Source organism: Scardinius erythrophthalmus, assembly GCF_964197995.2.
Source record: "Scardinius erythrophthalmus genome assembly, contig: HAP1_SCAFFOLD_55, whole genome shotgun sequence".
Lineage (NCBI taxonomy): Eukaryota > Metazoa > Chordata > Actinopteri > Cypriniformes > Leuciscidae > Scardinius > Scardinius erythrophthalmus.
Genome location: NW_028296538.1, coordinates 528641 through 545674, shown reverse-complemented (window position 1 = coordinate 545674; position 17034 = coordinate 528641). Strand labels below are relative to the sequence as shown.

Sequence of the window (17034 nt, the reverse complement as noted above, 5' to 3'; positions counted from 1 at the left end):
AGAGGCTTTTTAAATATATGACTGAACTTTCTCTTTTTGACAAACCAGTATTTCATATTATATTATATTATATTAAGTTGTTTAACATCCGCAGAATAGTTTATTTCAACAAACCGCTTAACATTAAAGATTATAGTTTTTCAATTGTTATCACCATCTTCTTTGACTCAAATAAAGTTACTATATGTGCTAAAAAATCTTTGTATTTTTTTTTTTTTTTTTTGCTCTTCTGTCAGATTTGTTAGAGGAACTATGCCACACTGTTGTAATGCAAACACATTAAGAACTATAACGCTACATGTCCTTGTAAAGACTATGGATAAAATTCAAACATAATTGTTATACAGGAATTATGTTTGCACAAAAGTAAATTCAAGGTCAATTTATTACGGAAGTGTGTAAGGCATATAGGAAAAGAGACAATTAGCCATAAAGAATACAGAATTCCTCTCTCCTGGTCTATTGTGAAAGTTTATGTCGATACAGTGTGTAAAAGGATATTTTTCCACTAAACGATGGAACGCTTTACAATTCGTTTCTCTGTTTTTGTACAGTCTTTTTTACTACTCTCTTAGCGTGGTCAAATATGTTCATAGGAATAATGAAAACATAAACAAATGCAGCATTTTGAGAATTTAATGTCAGTCCTTCTACATGACACTGCTTGAGACTAAACAAATGACATTTCTTTTAGGACATCTTTCTGGTCTGTCTACGTTGTGGGATCGCAAGACACAACGACCCAACATGAAAAGTGAGTTATGCCCTTTTTCTGTTACCTATTCAACCATTACACTTCAAACTTTTAGAACTAGTACACTTAAAACTCTGCATTTCACAGCGGTCATAGATACACAGTTCTTTTGTCTATGTCTCTAAACAACTGTTAAGTAAATGAATTACAGTTGATAAGTAGTAATTTTAAGTGAAAGGTGAGATGATTCATGCCTTTTTTTTTTTATTCTGTCCACACCAATACTATGACACCAGTGTTTTAGGCATCTGTCTTCTAGGTTTGATCCAGAAAACAGAACTTGTGTTTTATGTCTCAACATTTTGTTCTCCTTTTTAATGAAAACATGCAGTTTTTGTTCTCAACAGCAGAATACCAAAATGTTTTAGCATATTGTAAATTTCAATAGTTAGCTAGCAAATGCATGTGAACTGTTTATTACTGTGATCATTGTATATGTGAAACAAGCTCAGTCACATCAGAGTTGAATTGGAACAGTTATTGTCCTGAAAGTTTAACAGTGTTCTCACAAGGCACAACGTTTTCATTGTAGTGTTTCATTGTTCCAAAGTTCCATTGTTTCAAAGTTTCATTGCAGCATGTAACAGTTTGGAGACATTTGGGGGATTTTATTTTATTGTATTTTCATGCTACTTTGATTTTGTTTGTACTTTTACTGAAACAAACTGTTTTAGAAACTGTTAACCGTGTGATTGCACAGTTTTGTGTGTGTGTGTATCTGTTTTCCTTACACTTTGCAAAGCAACTTTGAAGAACAACTGTTTCCTCTAATCTGCTGTAATTTTAGTGAGCTCTAGGTGTTCTCGGCTTCTCTTTGTTCAAATAAGACAATGCTCCCATGAATTTTGGGGTGGTATGTGGATATAGAATGCAGCACAAGGAACTCTTAAATATTTAATTTAATAAAACAGTGTTTTTAAAAACACCGTAAAACAAAGGTATGAAGACATCTGTCTATCAGAGACCTTCACAAACTATGCTGTAAAACAAAATTCAGTGTATCAGATTTACTAGCAAATTACTTTTATCACTATTGTTTGAAGAAAAAAAAGAAAAAAGAAAAAAACGGGTTAATCTCCCTAAGTGTGGTGTTTTATGACTACTGAAGGTGTCACATCCTTAGAGCATTACATCCTTGGACGTTTGACACCTACAGCCCAGCCTCCTGAATTTGGTATTTAAATAAGATTTAGGATAGTAATTAAATAAATAAATAAAACAAACATTCTACAACTCTAGTGTTACAATGGCTACTCCAAAACTCATGAAACATCTAGAGAGATGTGTGTAACACCGACAAGAACAGCAACAGCTGAACAGGACTGACCAGTTAACAAGCTTAAACAGATGAAGACCTTCACTATCTACGCCAGAAAATTAGTTTGACAGAGTTTCTCCATGAAGATGAAGATTTTGTGAAACAGGACTTTCAGATGTCTGTTGATCGTGTAGGAAGATTTGTGTTTGAAAAGGGGTCACACACACACAGTCAAACTCTATGCTATGGAACCTTACAAAGATTATACATCGAATGTGCTTATCTGCTTTCGACTGCCATAGACTTGCCATTTTTCTACACCCCCAAAAATTGGAGATTTTATTGGTATTGGTGGGGGGAAAAAATGGTACTTTTTCAACTGGGGTGGCACTATGTGTGGTACGTGTCAAAGCAGCGATGAGTCTCACTCTGGAATAGGTCAGTCACGCTCATACTCATCAGAATGCTGCAAAACGAGTCTATATTTTCAGTGGAGCGACATACACACCATTTTCTCAACAATAGACAAAGCTGTTAAAGTTGAGTTTCACTTATTTTGAGCATTGCTAAAAAATCAGTTAGTATTTAATCATGGTGATGGGTGTGAATATGCATTGAATAGGGCCGTGTTACAGCAAACCTGAAGATTTTGTTCACTGTATTCTATTTGTACAATGATATTGTATTGTATTGAGCTGCATCTGTTTCTGTTACTTGGCCCCATCTTTGTGTTCCTTGCTATATGTTTAAGTGTTTTTGTTTAATAAAACTGTGATTGGATCCAATTTCCCTTGCTTCTAAGCATCTCTATGATACAGACATGATAATGTTTTATTCAGATTGTGGAATACTGTTTAAAAGTGTTTGTATATTTTTGAAAAACATTTAAATTATTATCGATCTGTGCTGTTATATACAACATTGAGTTTTATTTTAAATCAAGACAAATTAATATGACAATGTCACCTAAAAGTCTTTAACTGAACCATCATAACATAACTTCATCTTAACATTATCATAGAAGTTAACAAAGTCTGCACAGAATGAAATTCCACCCTAATATCTAAATGCATGTTATGGATCTTTTTGTGAACAATTCACCAGAGCATATGTTTTTTTTCTTTTTCACCTCCTAAAGAATCAGGGTCGCAAGTTGTGTAATAGCTACTTGTTTTTAATATGAGCTCAGATATGGTCACAAAAGAATAACAAGTTAAGTGACTCAACCTTTTATTTCATGCACATACAATATTGAATATATATTCATACATTGCAGTAGTAAAGAAAACGATAAAAATGGCATTACATACAAACAATAAAATAATAATACTAGTGCCACGCATCACATCCAGAACACTTTTGAGGATTACACAGGTTGTTTGCTGTAAAAACACATGCTTGTCACATCAGGCAATGAATTTGTCAGGCTTCTGACCACAACATACAGTCTATGCGTGGCACTAGTATTATTATTTTATTGTTTGTATGTAATGCCATTTTTATCGTTTTCTTTACTACTGCAATGTATGAATATATATTCAATATTGTATGTGCATGAAATAAAAGGTTGAGTCACTTAACTTGTTATTCTTTTGTGACCATATCTGAGCTCATATTAAAAACAAGTAGCTATTACACAACTTGCGACCCTGATTCTTTAGGAGGTGAAAAAGAAAAAAAACATATGCTCTGGTGAATTGTTCACAAAAAGATCCATAACATGCATTTAGATATTAGGGTGGAATTTCATTCTGTGCAGACTTTGTTAACTTCTACGATAATGTTAAGATGAAGTTATGTTATGATGGTTCAGTTAAAGACTTTTAGGTGACATTGTCATATTAATTTGTCTTGATTTAAAATAAAACTCAATGTTGTATATAACAGCACAGATCGATAATAATTTAAATGTTTTTCAAAAATATACAAACACTTTTAAACAGTATTCCACAATCTGAATAAAACATTATCATGTCTGTATCATAGAGATGCTTAGAAGCAAGGGAAATTGGATCCAATCACAGTTTTATTAAACAAAAACACTTAAACATATAGCAAGGAACACAAAGATGGGGCCAAGTAACAGAAACAGATGCAGCTCAATACAATACAATATCATTGTACAAATAGAATACAGTGAACAAAATCTTCAGGTTTGCTGTAACACGGCCCTATTCAATGCATATTCACACCCATCACCATGATTAAATACTAACTGATTTTTTAGCAATGCTCAAAATAAGTGAAACTCAACTTTAACAGCTTTGTCTATTGTTGAGAAAATGGTGTGTATGTCGCTCCACTGAAAATATAGACTCGTTTTGCAGCATTCTGATGAGTATGAGCGTGACTGACCTATTCCAGAGTGAGACTCATCGCTGCTTTGACACGTACCACACATAGTGCCACCCCAGTTGAAAAAGTACCATTTTTTCCCCCCACCAATACCAATAAAATCTCCAATTTTTGGGGGTGTAGAAAAATGGCAAGTCTATGGCAGTCGAAAGCAGATAAGCACATTCGATGTATAATCTTTGTAAGGTTCCATAGCATAGAGTTTGACTGTGTGTGTGTGACCCCTTTTCAAACACAAATCTTCCTACACGATCAACAGACATCTGAAAGTCCTGTTTCACAAAATCTTCATCTTCATGGAGAAACTCTGTCAAACTAATTTTCTGGCGTAGATAGTGAAGGTCTTCATCTGTTTAAGCTTGTTAACTGGTCAGTCCTGTTCAGCTGTTGCTGTTCTTGTCGGTGTTACACACATCTCTCTAGATGTTTCATGAGTTTTGGAGTAGCCATTGTAACACTAGAGTTGTAGAATGTTTGTTTTATTTATTTATTTAATTACTATCCTAAATCTTATTTAAATACCAAATTCAGGAGGCTGGGCTGTAGGTGTCAAACGTCCAAGGATGTAATGCTCTAAGGATGTGACACCTTCAGTAGTCATAAAACACCACACTTAGGGAGATTAACCCGTTTTTTTCTTTTTTCTTTTTTTTCTTCAAACAATAGTGATAAAAGTAATTTGCTAGTAAATCTGATACACTGAATTTTGTTTTACAGCATAGTTTGTGAAGGTCTCTGATAGACAGATGTCTTCATACCTTTGTTTTACGGTGTTTTTAAAAACACTGTTTTATTAAATTAAATATTTAAGAGTTCCTTGTGCTGCATTCTATATCCACATACCACCCCAAAATTCATGGGAGCATTGTCTTATTTGAACAAAGAGAAGCCGAGAACACCTAGAGCTCACTAAAATTACAGCAGATTAGAGGAAACAGTTGTTCTTCAAAGTTGCTTTGCAAAGTGTAAGGAAAACAGATACACACACACACAAAACTGTGCAATCACACGGTTAACAGTTTCTAAAACAGTTTGTTTCAGTAAAAGTACAAACAAAATCAAAGTAGCATGAAAATACAATAAAATAAAATCCCCCAAATGTCTCCAAACTGTTACATGCTGCAATGAAACTTTGAAACAATGGAACTTTGGAACAATGAAACACTACAATGAAAACGTTGTGCCTTGTGAGAACACTGTTAAACTTTCAGGACAATAACTGTTCCAATTCAACTCTGATGTGACTGAGCTTGTTTCACATATACAATGATCACAGTAATAAACAGTTCACATGCATTTGCTAGCTAACTATTGAAATTTACAATATGCTAAAACATTTTGGTATTCTGCTGTTGAGAACAAAAACTGCATGTTTTCATTAAAAAGGAGAACAAAATGTTGAGACATAAAACACAAGTTCTGTTTTCTGGATCAAACCTAGAAGACAGATGCCTAAAACACTGGTGTCATAGTATTGGTGTGGACAGAATAAAAAAAAAAAGGCATGAATCATCTCACCTTTCACTTAAAATTACTACTTATCAACTGTAATTCATTTACTTAACAGTTGTTTAGAGACATAGACAAAAGAACTGTGTATCTATGACCGCTGTGAAATGCAGAGTTTTAAGTGTACTAGTTCTAAAAGTTTGAAGTGTAATGGTTGAATAGGTAACAGAAAAAGGGCATAACTCACTTTTCATGTTGGGTCGTTGTGTCTTGCGATCCCACAACGTAGACAGACCAGAAAGATGTCCTAAAAGAAATGTCATTTGTTTAGTCTCAAGCAGTGTCATGTAGAAGGACTGACATTAAATTCTCAAAATGCTGCATTTGTTTATGTTTTCATTATTCCTATGAACATATTTGACCACGCTAAGAGAGTAGTAAAAAAGACTGTACAAAAACAGAGAAACGAATTGTAAAGCGTTCCATCGTTTAGTGGAAAAATATCCTTTTACACACTGTATCGACATAAACTTTCACAATAGACCAGGAGAGAGGAATTCTGTATTCTTTATGGCTAATTGTCTCTTTTCCTATATGCCTTACACACTTCCGTAATAAATTGACCTTGAATTTACTTTTGTGCAAACATAATTCCTGTATAACAATTATGTTTGAATTTTATCCATAGTCTTTACAAGGACATGTAGCGTTATAGTTCTTAATGTGTTTGCATTACAACAGTGTGGCATAGTTCCTCTAACAAATCTGACAGAAGAGCAAAAAAAAAAAAAAAAAATACAAAGATTTTTTAGCACATATAGTAACTTTATTTGAGTCAAAGAAGATGGTGATAACAATTGAAAAACTATAATCTTTAATGTTAAGCGGTTTGTTGAAATAAACTATTCTGCGGATGTTAAACAACTTAATATAATATAATATAATATGAAATACTGGTTTGTCAAAAAGAGAAAGTTCAGTCATATATTTAAAAAGCCTCTTAAATGAAAGGTCTGCGTTCATCGCACACGTTTTTCCATGTGTGGAATAGCATGAACTTACATCGTTTTGTCTTCACCTAAAACTGAACACAGACCAACAAACAAAGAAATGTGAACAGTGTCATCTCAACAAGATGACTAATCTAGAGGTGTAATAAAAACTCATTTGCAAAACCATACTTACAAACGTGTAACAAACTTACAAATTGCTCATCATTTGAGTTTTCTACATTCTGTATGTATCATAAATGATATTTGTATGGCGTAACTTATTTTCTTAGTGATTTGGGGTCTTGAATTTACATGGTGAATTTCTACAAAGGTCATTTTTTATTTTATCTGCGGAGTTTGCCAGCCCCAATCTTAAATGAATGTGCAGCTCTCAGTGCAATAGTCAGATGTGATTCAGTTGTAACAGATTAAGTGTAAAACAGCATAACTTACTTTTCGTGTTGATGCTTTGTGTAATCCGAAATCATAGATAGCTGTAAAGTTGCACTAAAAGAAATATCAATTTAGTCAAACACTCTCAAGCAGAAAGACTATCACTCAAATTCTTAATTTGCATTTATTCCTATAAACACTGAATGTTGACAGTTCTCAAAGTAGAGTCCAACAAACACAATAGTGCGTCTGAATAAAGTGACTAGCACTAGTGGAGTGATAAAAACATCACTTACAAAACAAAATTTACAAACTTTCACAATTGCTCACGAATGGATTTTGTGGATTTTACTTTTCAATGTATGCTGAGTCCTCTTTTCTTACTGATTTGTTCTTTTGAATTTTACAGGTGTTTTGGACACACATACAGTAACTCCTGTATAAAGATTATGTTTGTAAGTTATTCATGAGTGTGAAACTTTCCATCACAGCGGTGTGACATACCCCTGACAAAATATGTTGGCATGTAAAAATACACACAAAGAGTTTAGCACTACTATTCACACACACACACACACACACACACACACACACACACACACACAAATATCTAACTATATATTATGTCGCTTTAATAGAACCATAGAACCTTGATATTACCCGTTTTTGGGGGGTCAAAGAAGATGGTAATAGTCAAAACATCCTAAGCTCATCTCTTTAATTTGTTCTGGGTATTGAAGTGCTAGTGACTTCCATGATATTTTCTAGCTTGAAGCTTTGTCTGGATCACTCAACACAAAGTTTTGTGTTCTGGCCTCACAAAGATTTACCCTAAGATTAGATTTCTTGAGTATTGCATGTTTGCACTGTACACTGAAACATGGAATCAACATGTATCCCTTGGGGTTGTTACACACCTCAGGTATAATTTGAAATGTAGGTTTGTCAAAAGAAAAAAAAGGTTCAGTCATACATTTAAAAAGTTTTCTAAGTGAAAATTGTGTTTTACTCATGTGAGGACACTGTTCGGCTACAGTTCTAATAAAAGATGCTGGTCACCAGTCTGTTTTAAAAAATAAAATAAAGTAAAAGTTTTTATTTAAAGACAAGAGACAACTTTCATTGCTTTTTGTGGCAAACAAATGTATAAATGTTTGAATGTTTAAAACCCCTATGCTTCTTATTTTACTCAGAATTTTGAAGTAAAAAATATGTAAGTTGTTGTTTTGCAACACACACAGACTCACTCACACACACACACACACACACACACACACACACACACACACACACACACACACACACACTATGGATTGGGTTAAAAACTAAAACATTTTCTGTAAAAAAAATACTAAAATAACAAAAGTAACAACCAAATTTATATACACTAAAAAGATGTTTTTGTGTGCGAGCCCAGAGAATCACCAGAAAGCTTTTGATGAAGTGTCATTCTTTAAACATCTAGCCTAAGCAACTGTCGTAAAACCATTAACAAACCCATTTAGGATGCACTCTTCCCCCGCCAGTTCCACTCGCAAACACCTTCACTGTGAGTTAGATAAATGTTTTGATTATTTGTCTTTTTAACACTGATCCTATTGGCGTCAGGAAATAGATACAGATGTTCTAGAAAAAACAACAACAACACCTTTTCTTATTGAGAAGAATATAGTATGGGGTGTGTGGGTAATTAGGACTCTTTAGCTTGATGAACGTGTCTGATTCTTTGTCTTAGGCATTAACCTAAACCTATAGTTCAGGTACTACTAATCCTACTGAGGTGCTCTCTCTCTCTCTCTCACACACACACACACACACACACACACACACACACACACACACACACACACACACACACACACACACACACACACACACACACACACACACACACACACACACACACACATATAGTTGTTCTTAAAATATTGCCAGGCATATTATTTTAATGAATATAACCAGTGTGGTGTAGGTGTAATGATATTCTTGATATGAGATGTCTTGACTCAAATACTTTGACTCAATTAACATATAGGCTACCCTATTGATCAAACAGCAAAGATTTTGACACTCAGGGTGTCAACATTGCGTAATACTTGCTTGGGTGAATTTCACCCCCAACAATCAAAGGAAAATACAATCAGCAACAGTTTACCCCCCAACAGACTGGAAGGAGCCAGATACCCAGGATTCAACAAATGACCAGCCAGATTGGTACTGTAAATCAGAGACCCTGTTTTTTGACACATGGATTCCCTGTCAATCACTAGTGTCATAAATCAATAAAAGGGGGTCATAAATCAACCCAAAAGTGACACATGGTATATGTTAATACTACTAATGTGCTTCCCAAACAAGAGAGAAACTGTGTGATATAGACAGCAAGCCTGCAATCGATCGAATCAAGGAAATATCTTTACATGATGTTAATCCGCTGTTGTGGCACAGGTCATGTTTCTCATTATTCACAAGCAAGACTCTCATTGAAAGATTACAAAGGAAAAAGCAGATTTCCAGACCACAAAATGGTGAACCTAGTACATCAGCGACAATGCTGCGAAGCTCAACGACATCTGTCAAGTGGGATCTTTGCATCTTCTGCCAAGACACAAAAGTGAAAGATACACTGTCATCTGTGAGTATATTTAAGATGAGTGATCAGATCCTGGATTTGTCCAAGTATGACCAGGAGGCCCATGTGCGTCTAGCTGGTATTAGTGACCTCATTGCAGCGGAAGGAAAATACCATGCAAACTGCTTAAAGAAGTTTATGCGAAATGCATCAATCAGAAGACCAGTTGAGGGCAGAGATTTACCTCTTCCCACAAAATGGGAGAACTTTATCGCTCACGAGGACAACAAGGCAGACCTTGCTCGCTTTCTATCACAACAGCTGATTGTGAGAGCACCAGACACCAAGATTATAGTTGCTGCAGGTGGCTTCAGCGATGAAGAGAGGGTTGAAGCATCTAATACAACCCTTAACACTGACAGCTTGGAAGCTAAACATGAAGAAGACCGACATCTTGGTACTGCTGATTGCCCACTTCCACATGATGCCATGCCAAAAGATCTGGATGAAGACAGGTACAGCAAAGGAGAGAAAGTACATGCTGTAGTGGAACAACTGCAGATGGAGCCACAGGTCCTTGAGCTACTTCCTGGTTTCCATGATCTCACTGGGAGTGACTCAACTTCATACATTGCAGGACATTCAAAGAAGACATGCTGGGAAGTTTTCATAGAGTATTCACATCTACTAACAATAATAATTCATTACATTTATATAGCGATTCTCTCGGCACATTTAAAGCGCTTTACATAGAAGGGGGGATCTCCTCAACCACCACCAATGTGCAGCATCCACCTGGATGATGCGACGGCAGCCATATTGCGCCAGAACACCCACCACACACCAGCTTACTGGTGGAGAGGAGACAGTGATGAAGCCAATCAGTATATGGGGATGATTAGGAGGCCATGATGGACAGAGGCCAAGGGGCAAATTTGGCCAGGATGCCGGGGTTACACCCCTACTCTTTCGAAAGACATCCTGGGATTTTTAATGACCACAGAGAGTCAGGACCTCGGTTTAACGTCTCATCCGAAGGACGGTGCTCTTTGACAGTATAGTGTCCCCGTCACTATACTGGGGCATTAGGACCCACACAGACCACAGGGTGAGCACCCCCTGCTGGTCTCACTAACACCTCTTCCAGCAGCAACCTGGTTTTCTCAGGAGGTCTCCCATCCAGGTACTAACCAGGCTCAGCCCTGCTTAGCTTCAGTGGGCAACCAGTCTTAGGCTACAGGGTGACATGGCTGCTGGACATGGCTTAGCGAAGGTCCTGAACTGAGTGACCACACCATTCAGACTGCAGAACAGTTTTTCTGCAAACTCTATGGTGTAAAGGATGCTGATAACATCAATAAAGTTCGAGCAAGCATGTTTGTCAAGGGCATGACAATAGAAAGACTGCCCCCAACCAGAGACGCTCTCTACTTCCACATTCAGCGCTCTCACTTCCAGGCTTTGGTCTGGCGGCAGGCCCACTTGCAGCAGCCAGTTCTGCCACCCCCTGAAACCATGGGATGGAAGACAGAGGGGAATTCCCTTATTCCTCAACTCATGTCACTACCCCCAGTTCCAGATGCCTGTGAGGAGTTAATCACCTGTGCCTGCACCACTGGGTGCAAGACAGCCCGATGCGGCTGCAAGCCTAATCCATGCACTGCATCTTGCAAATGCAGAAAGTCCAATGATACTTGTATGAACAAATAACTTTTGGAATATCTGTGATCACAGTATTGTTGCTTGATTTTGTTGAAATTTCAGAGTTCCAGCAGATATTTAAACATTAAAAACGGTCCCTTTCATGTTAATGTTGTTTTTTCATTGTTTACATGTTTAAATATTCTGAGAATGCACAGTTTAGTTCTAATGTTTAATGTTTAAACTGCAATAAATGCATTAAAACGTTTTTTTTTTTTTTTTTTTTTTGCAGCCATTTTGTTTTTATTGTTTATGCCAAAACAGTGATGTTTACAACTTGTTATACGGCAGAAATGGATTCAGCACCTAAAAATCATATAGAAACAACACTTGAAGTACTTTTCCTCAAAAATGCCTACTGCATCTTATCCTGGGCTATTTATCTATTTTGGTACTCAACTATTATTAATAATTGTATAATTTTTTTTTTTTAAAGTAACGATAACAACACAGATATGACTGATGAAACGAAAAAGTTTCTTTCAATCTGAGCGGATTTTCTCTATTATCCCAAATGACGTCACACAGACTTAACTGCATTTAACGGTATTTAATTGTAGTGACTAGGCCTACTCGGGGAAACCAGATAAATAACTAAGATAAATAACTGCCGCTTTCACCTAATGAACATATAAACATTTTAAATTGTCATAAAACTGATTAATTGTCTTTTCCAGTAAATGTACCACTACTTTTCACATAAACAATGGTTTTCCGTGTTTTTTTGTTTTGTTTTTGTTTTTCACCGTCCACTAGATTCTATATTGCAATGCAGACCTTATTTGGGACAATTCTTATGGGACAAACAACACCAAATAGGACAGACAGTTTGACACAGAGCGCTATGCCGTCATGACGCAACACCAATCAAGATAGTTTCATTCATGCTTCAGAGCCGCTACGCTAAGGGTGTTCCCCAAAGTGTCTTATCGATGCAGTTCGAGTTCCCTCGAAAGGGAACCATGATTACTACAGTCATGGTTATATGGTTTTACTGTAGTATTACTACAATATAACTGTAGTAGAACCATGGAATCAAAACCATGGTTTTTAAAAATACCAAAATACCAGTTACATCATGGAAAACTACAGTTTTACTATAGTATTACTACAATATAACTAGTAAAACCATGGTCTCAAAACCATGTTTTTTAAAAACCATAGTTCGCACCAAAATACCACGGTTACTACAGTCATAGTTAACTACAGTTTTATTATAGTATTACTACAATATAACTGGTGTAAAACCATGGTATCAAAACCATAGTACGCACCAAAATACCACGGTTACTTCAGTCATAGTTAACTACAGTTTTACTATAGTATTACTACAATATAACTGGCGTAAAACCATGTTTTTTAAAAACCATAGTACGCACCAAAATACCACGGTTACTACAGTCATAGTTAACTACAGTTTTAGTAAAACCATGTTTAATTTTCGTAAGGGGTACAGATTTGCACAAACGTATAAGTAGTAGATTAAGAATTATTATTTATTTATTTATGTATTTATGTTTTTATTTTATTTTTTTATTTTGAGTGTGGACGGAGGAGCTGAACACGCAGCGCCGGATGAAGCTCTATGAAGCATCTAGGTAATAATGTGTGTTAAGAATCTAGGGTGAAGTAAGGTAGGAGAGTGTAGGTAGAGTGACAGTGGTCCATTTGGGTGATAGGTGGCGGTAATGCACTTATGTGTCTGCAATCCGCCGCAAGAAGAAGAAGAATTAGAAGAAAAAGAAGAAGAAGAACTCCAGCCGTTTCTCAATAGAGCATCACAGTCCCGCCCACAGCCGGTTCCGGAAGTAAAAATTCAATACAATTTCTCCATTGACAGTTGTGATATAAGCCATAAAAACGTAACCATACATGGTAGACTTAAAACCAGCTACGGCTGTACTAAGCGATTGTATATGCTCATATAACCGCCAAAAGTTCATGGGGCACTAACCTTGTTTTGAGATAAATGCCTTTTATTCGCGATGTCTTGGAGAAGTACTTCATTACCCACAATCCTAAACAATCCCACAATCCCACAGTGATGCATCTGATTGGTGGAGCTCGTGTAAACCCCGCGAAAGTTCGTGAAGACTCAAGATAAATAGAAAAAAACAAAAACAAAACTGTGTTGCGTTGTTTTGCACGGTATCACTGATGTGACATTTGAACCCAGGAGTCTTCATATATGGTATGAGTCATATCAAGCATTTTATGATGCCACTGTCAAAACAATATTTAGCTTAGGCATACCCAGAGCCATAGAGAGCTCTTCATGCATTTACTGAACATTTGTGTAATAATTCATGGCAAGTTAATAAACTGAATATGATGCACTTTCTGGTTTGCTGACCTTCACTTTTTAATTTTCACTTGTTGTTATTAAGAAAATACATTAAATGTTATTAAAATTAAGGATGAACTATAACTTCATGAATAAAATGAGCATGGACCACAAGTGGGAAATTGTTGAGGCATTTGTCAGCAACCTGCCCGTGGGCCGCTGAAACTGATGAGCAGAACGCCGCGCGGACTGCCAGATCTGCACCCGTGAGCCGCGGACCGCCAGCCATGCTTTCCAGTCTATTTACACAATTACTACTGAAAGAACTGCTATAAACGGCACAAGAAAAAGTTCGCGTGGCTGTCGTCAGATTTTAAAGTCGCTCTAAAGGCTCTTTCGCGGTTGTGGCTTCAGTCGACTTCAGTGAGGCGCGGTGGTTTATGGGATGAGTAGTTCCTTCGCTCGGAAATGAAAATATGTACACAGTCTTGTACCTTTGACTTTTTTTGGATTTCCTCGTCGTTTTTTCACTCGAAATGATATGTTGTATGAGTTCAGCCGTAGCTGGTTATCCTCAGACATGCTCTAAAACTCTTTAGATACGGATTTTCGAAAACGTCAATGGTAGAAATGAATGGGAAATTTACTTCCGGCACCAAAGCGTTCTCGGGCTGTGGGCGGGACTGTGATGCTCTATTATGCGTTCTTGCATAGATGTCTATGCGTTCTTGTCTGTGTTCTTGTGGACTTGTGAAACGTCATCAGTCGCTGCCCAAGTACTGTGCCAATTCAAAGTTCACATCTAGCCAAGTCCAGTTCGAATCCCCGGATGTGTTCTTGATCCGCCCCTTTTACCGAGGATGCATCAAGAGGTGACTTGTGCGGACTTGACAAGCCAGGTATCCCAGAATGCATCTCACACCACCAACCAGCAAGCGTCAATAGCAGAGGAGAAACCCCGCGTAATTTAAAAATACTGCTATAAATGTGTCACGAAATGTAGTTTTAAGACTATTTCAGGCGAGAATGTAGTTGTTTAAAGCTCAAATCTTTGGTTTATTTATAAAGATAGCGTTAGTACGCTATAATTTGATCTGACGTTTTCGGAGTTGTGTGAGAACCAGGCAATCGGACGCTCGGCGCTCGTACCCCGCCGAGAACAGCCTTTCCTCGGCTAGTCCTGCTGACTTGCCGTTGGCTCGGATGTCTCTAGTCTAGTGGTATAACCTTTTACAGTCTGGGTATAACATGAGATTTAAATCGTCTTGTGTATATCCAACAGGCGATTTATTTATTTTATTTGTCTCATTAATGTATTATTTGTTCCCTGGCAAAACGTTTTAGCGGAGTGCAAAGTGAAGTTATAGCTTTATTTAACGTTAGTCTATTTAACTAGCCTAGAGAGCTGATTTATGTTTGACTGAATCGTTGGCTTTATTATTGTATAGCTTCTTATACCTTTTAGTCTACTTATACTTTTAGAATGGCTATTATTGATCATTAAAACTGACATTTAGCAAAAAAGGTTATGTCATTTTATTTTATATATTTAAAACATATACAATATTTTATTATAATAGCCTACATGTTGCCTACATTATCTTCACTGTATATATATGACACAACCCTGTCTCTTTTTGCTAAATGTTCGTTTTAATGATCAATATTATAATGTTTTTTATTCATCATATTTTAAAAATGAAAACAAAAAGAGTCAGGGTTGTGCTTTATATTTCGTGTTGTTGTAAATATGCAGTGAAGATAATCTTGCGTTGCCTGAACCTCATTTGTGTGGCCATTATGTTAAAGATCTTTTTTAAATGAAAATGAAAAGAGGCAAAATGGTGGTTTATAACATATATTTTGTTTTATTTGTAGCCTATAAAGAGATAACCGGAGTAGCCAGAGCAAGCTGAGTGACGTTATCAAGTACGCCGCTGGCCATTTGCAGAATTATCGGACTCGCGTCCTCCCGTCCTCGGGAGTTCGTTCTCCTGAGTCGAACTTGTCAGTCCGAACTACCAAGGACTCAAGTCCGAACTTTGCGTACTTGGTATTGAGAAACGGCCTCCATTTCAGAAGGTGGCGGTAATGCACATTAAAAGGTTGTTTGCCAACCGCCATTAAAAATCAGAAGAAGAAGAAGAAGAAGAAGAAGAAGAAGATGCAGCAGCACTGGAGTTGTTTTCTTTTAAATTCAGCTAAGTGTAGGTTACAATAACATTAAAAAAATAATAATAATAAAAAAAATCTCTCTATTTCGATAAAATAAATAAAAAACCGAGCCAGTGTTGTATAAGTCATAGTTAAGGCTGCAGCGCAATGGCAAACCGTAATCTTAAACAGGTGAATATTCAAAACAATGCTACATCCCCACAGCCGCAGAATGTGAAGCGCAGCGCGGAATCTTCCCCAGATCCTAGCGAAAAGATGGAGGCAGCAGCTCCATCACCGCGGGACTCTAGTTCAAACACTGCGCCTCAGGAGATGGCTTTAGACCTCAAGAACTTCAGGAGACCGGGGGAGAAAACATTCACTCAGCGGTGCAGACTGTTTGTTGGTAATCTCCCATCAGATATGACGGAGGAAGATTTCAAGAAGCTTTTCTCCAAATATGGCGAGGCAAATGAGGTTTTCATCAACAGAGATCGAGGATTCGGCTTCATACGCCTGGTGAGTCTCTGCTCTTCAAATCTTGTATGGGAATTTATTTTTTATAGAGCATGGTCATAAGTAGTTGCGTGTATGATCTTAGAATATCTCAGGTCTTCATTTTCTAGGCTGATATTTAATTATTAAGCGGGTACACCAAAATTACACATTACAAATAATCAAAACCTTGAATGTAATACCACATTTAAACACGAGGTGGAGCCTCCCACTAAAGATATCTTTAAGGTATTATTTTTCTTCGAATTTTCACGTACAGATCTAAATGTAGATCTAAATATAATGCTATAATCAACACTTTTCACAATTAGCTCCTGACAGCTGTAATATTAAAAACGTAGTAAAGGTTTTTTGAGTCAAAGGAACATTGAAGTCTCACAGCAGACCTGCCATTTCAAACAGAGCGGACAAATCAGAGAGCTAAAATCGGGTAGAAAATGGCCTTTTATCTCTAAATTATGACAATTTTTAATGTAAAAATCATACTAACATTATAAGTGCACCTCAGGAAACACACACACACACACACACATATTAGTGCTGTCAAACGATTAAAATATTTAATCGCGATTAATCGCATTAATGTCATAGTTAACTCGCTTGTTA

At 36.6% G+C, this 17034-nt stretch overlaps 1 protein-coding gene across 2 annotated transcripts in view; it reads left to right on the top strand.

Moving 5' to 3' along the window:
• The first annotated feature begins 15877 nt into the window (after positions 1-15877).
• Positions 15878-17034, top strand: part of pspc1 (paraspeckle component 1) — a 172379-nt gene continuing 171222 nt past the window's right edge. Inside the window, exons 1-2 of one of the 2 annotated variants that reach the window (XM_081394622.1) lie at positions 15878-15965; positions 16138-16431. In XM_081394622.1, coding sequence (XP_081250748.1) covers positions 16189-16431 — 243 coding nt within the window. In that variant the 5' untranslated portion in view covers positions 15878-15965; positions 16138-16188. Of the gene's footprint in view, positions 16432-17034 lie in introns of both variants that reach the window. The other variant, XM_081394621.1, reaches the window with a different exon arrangement.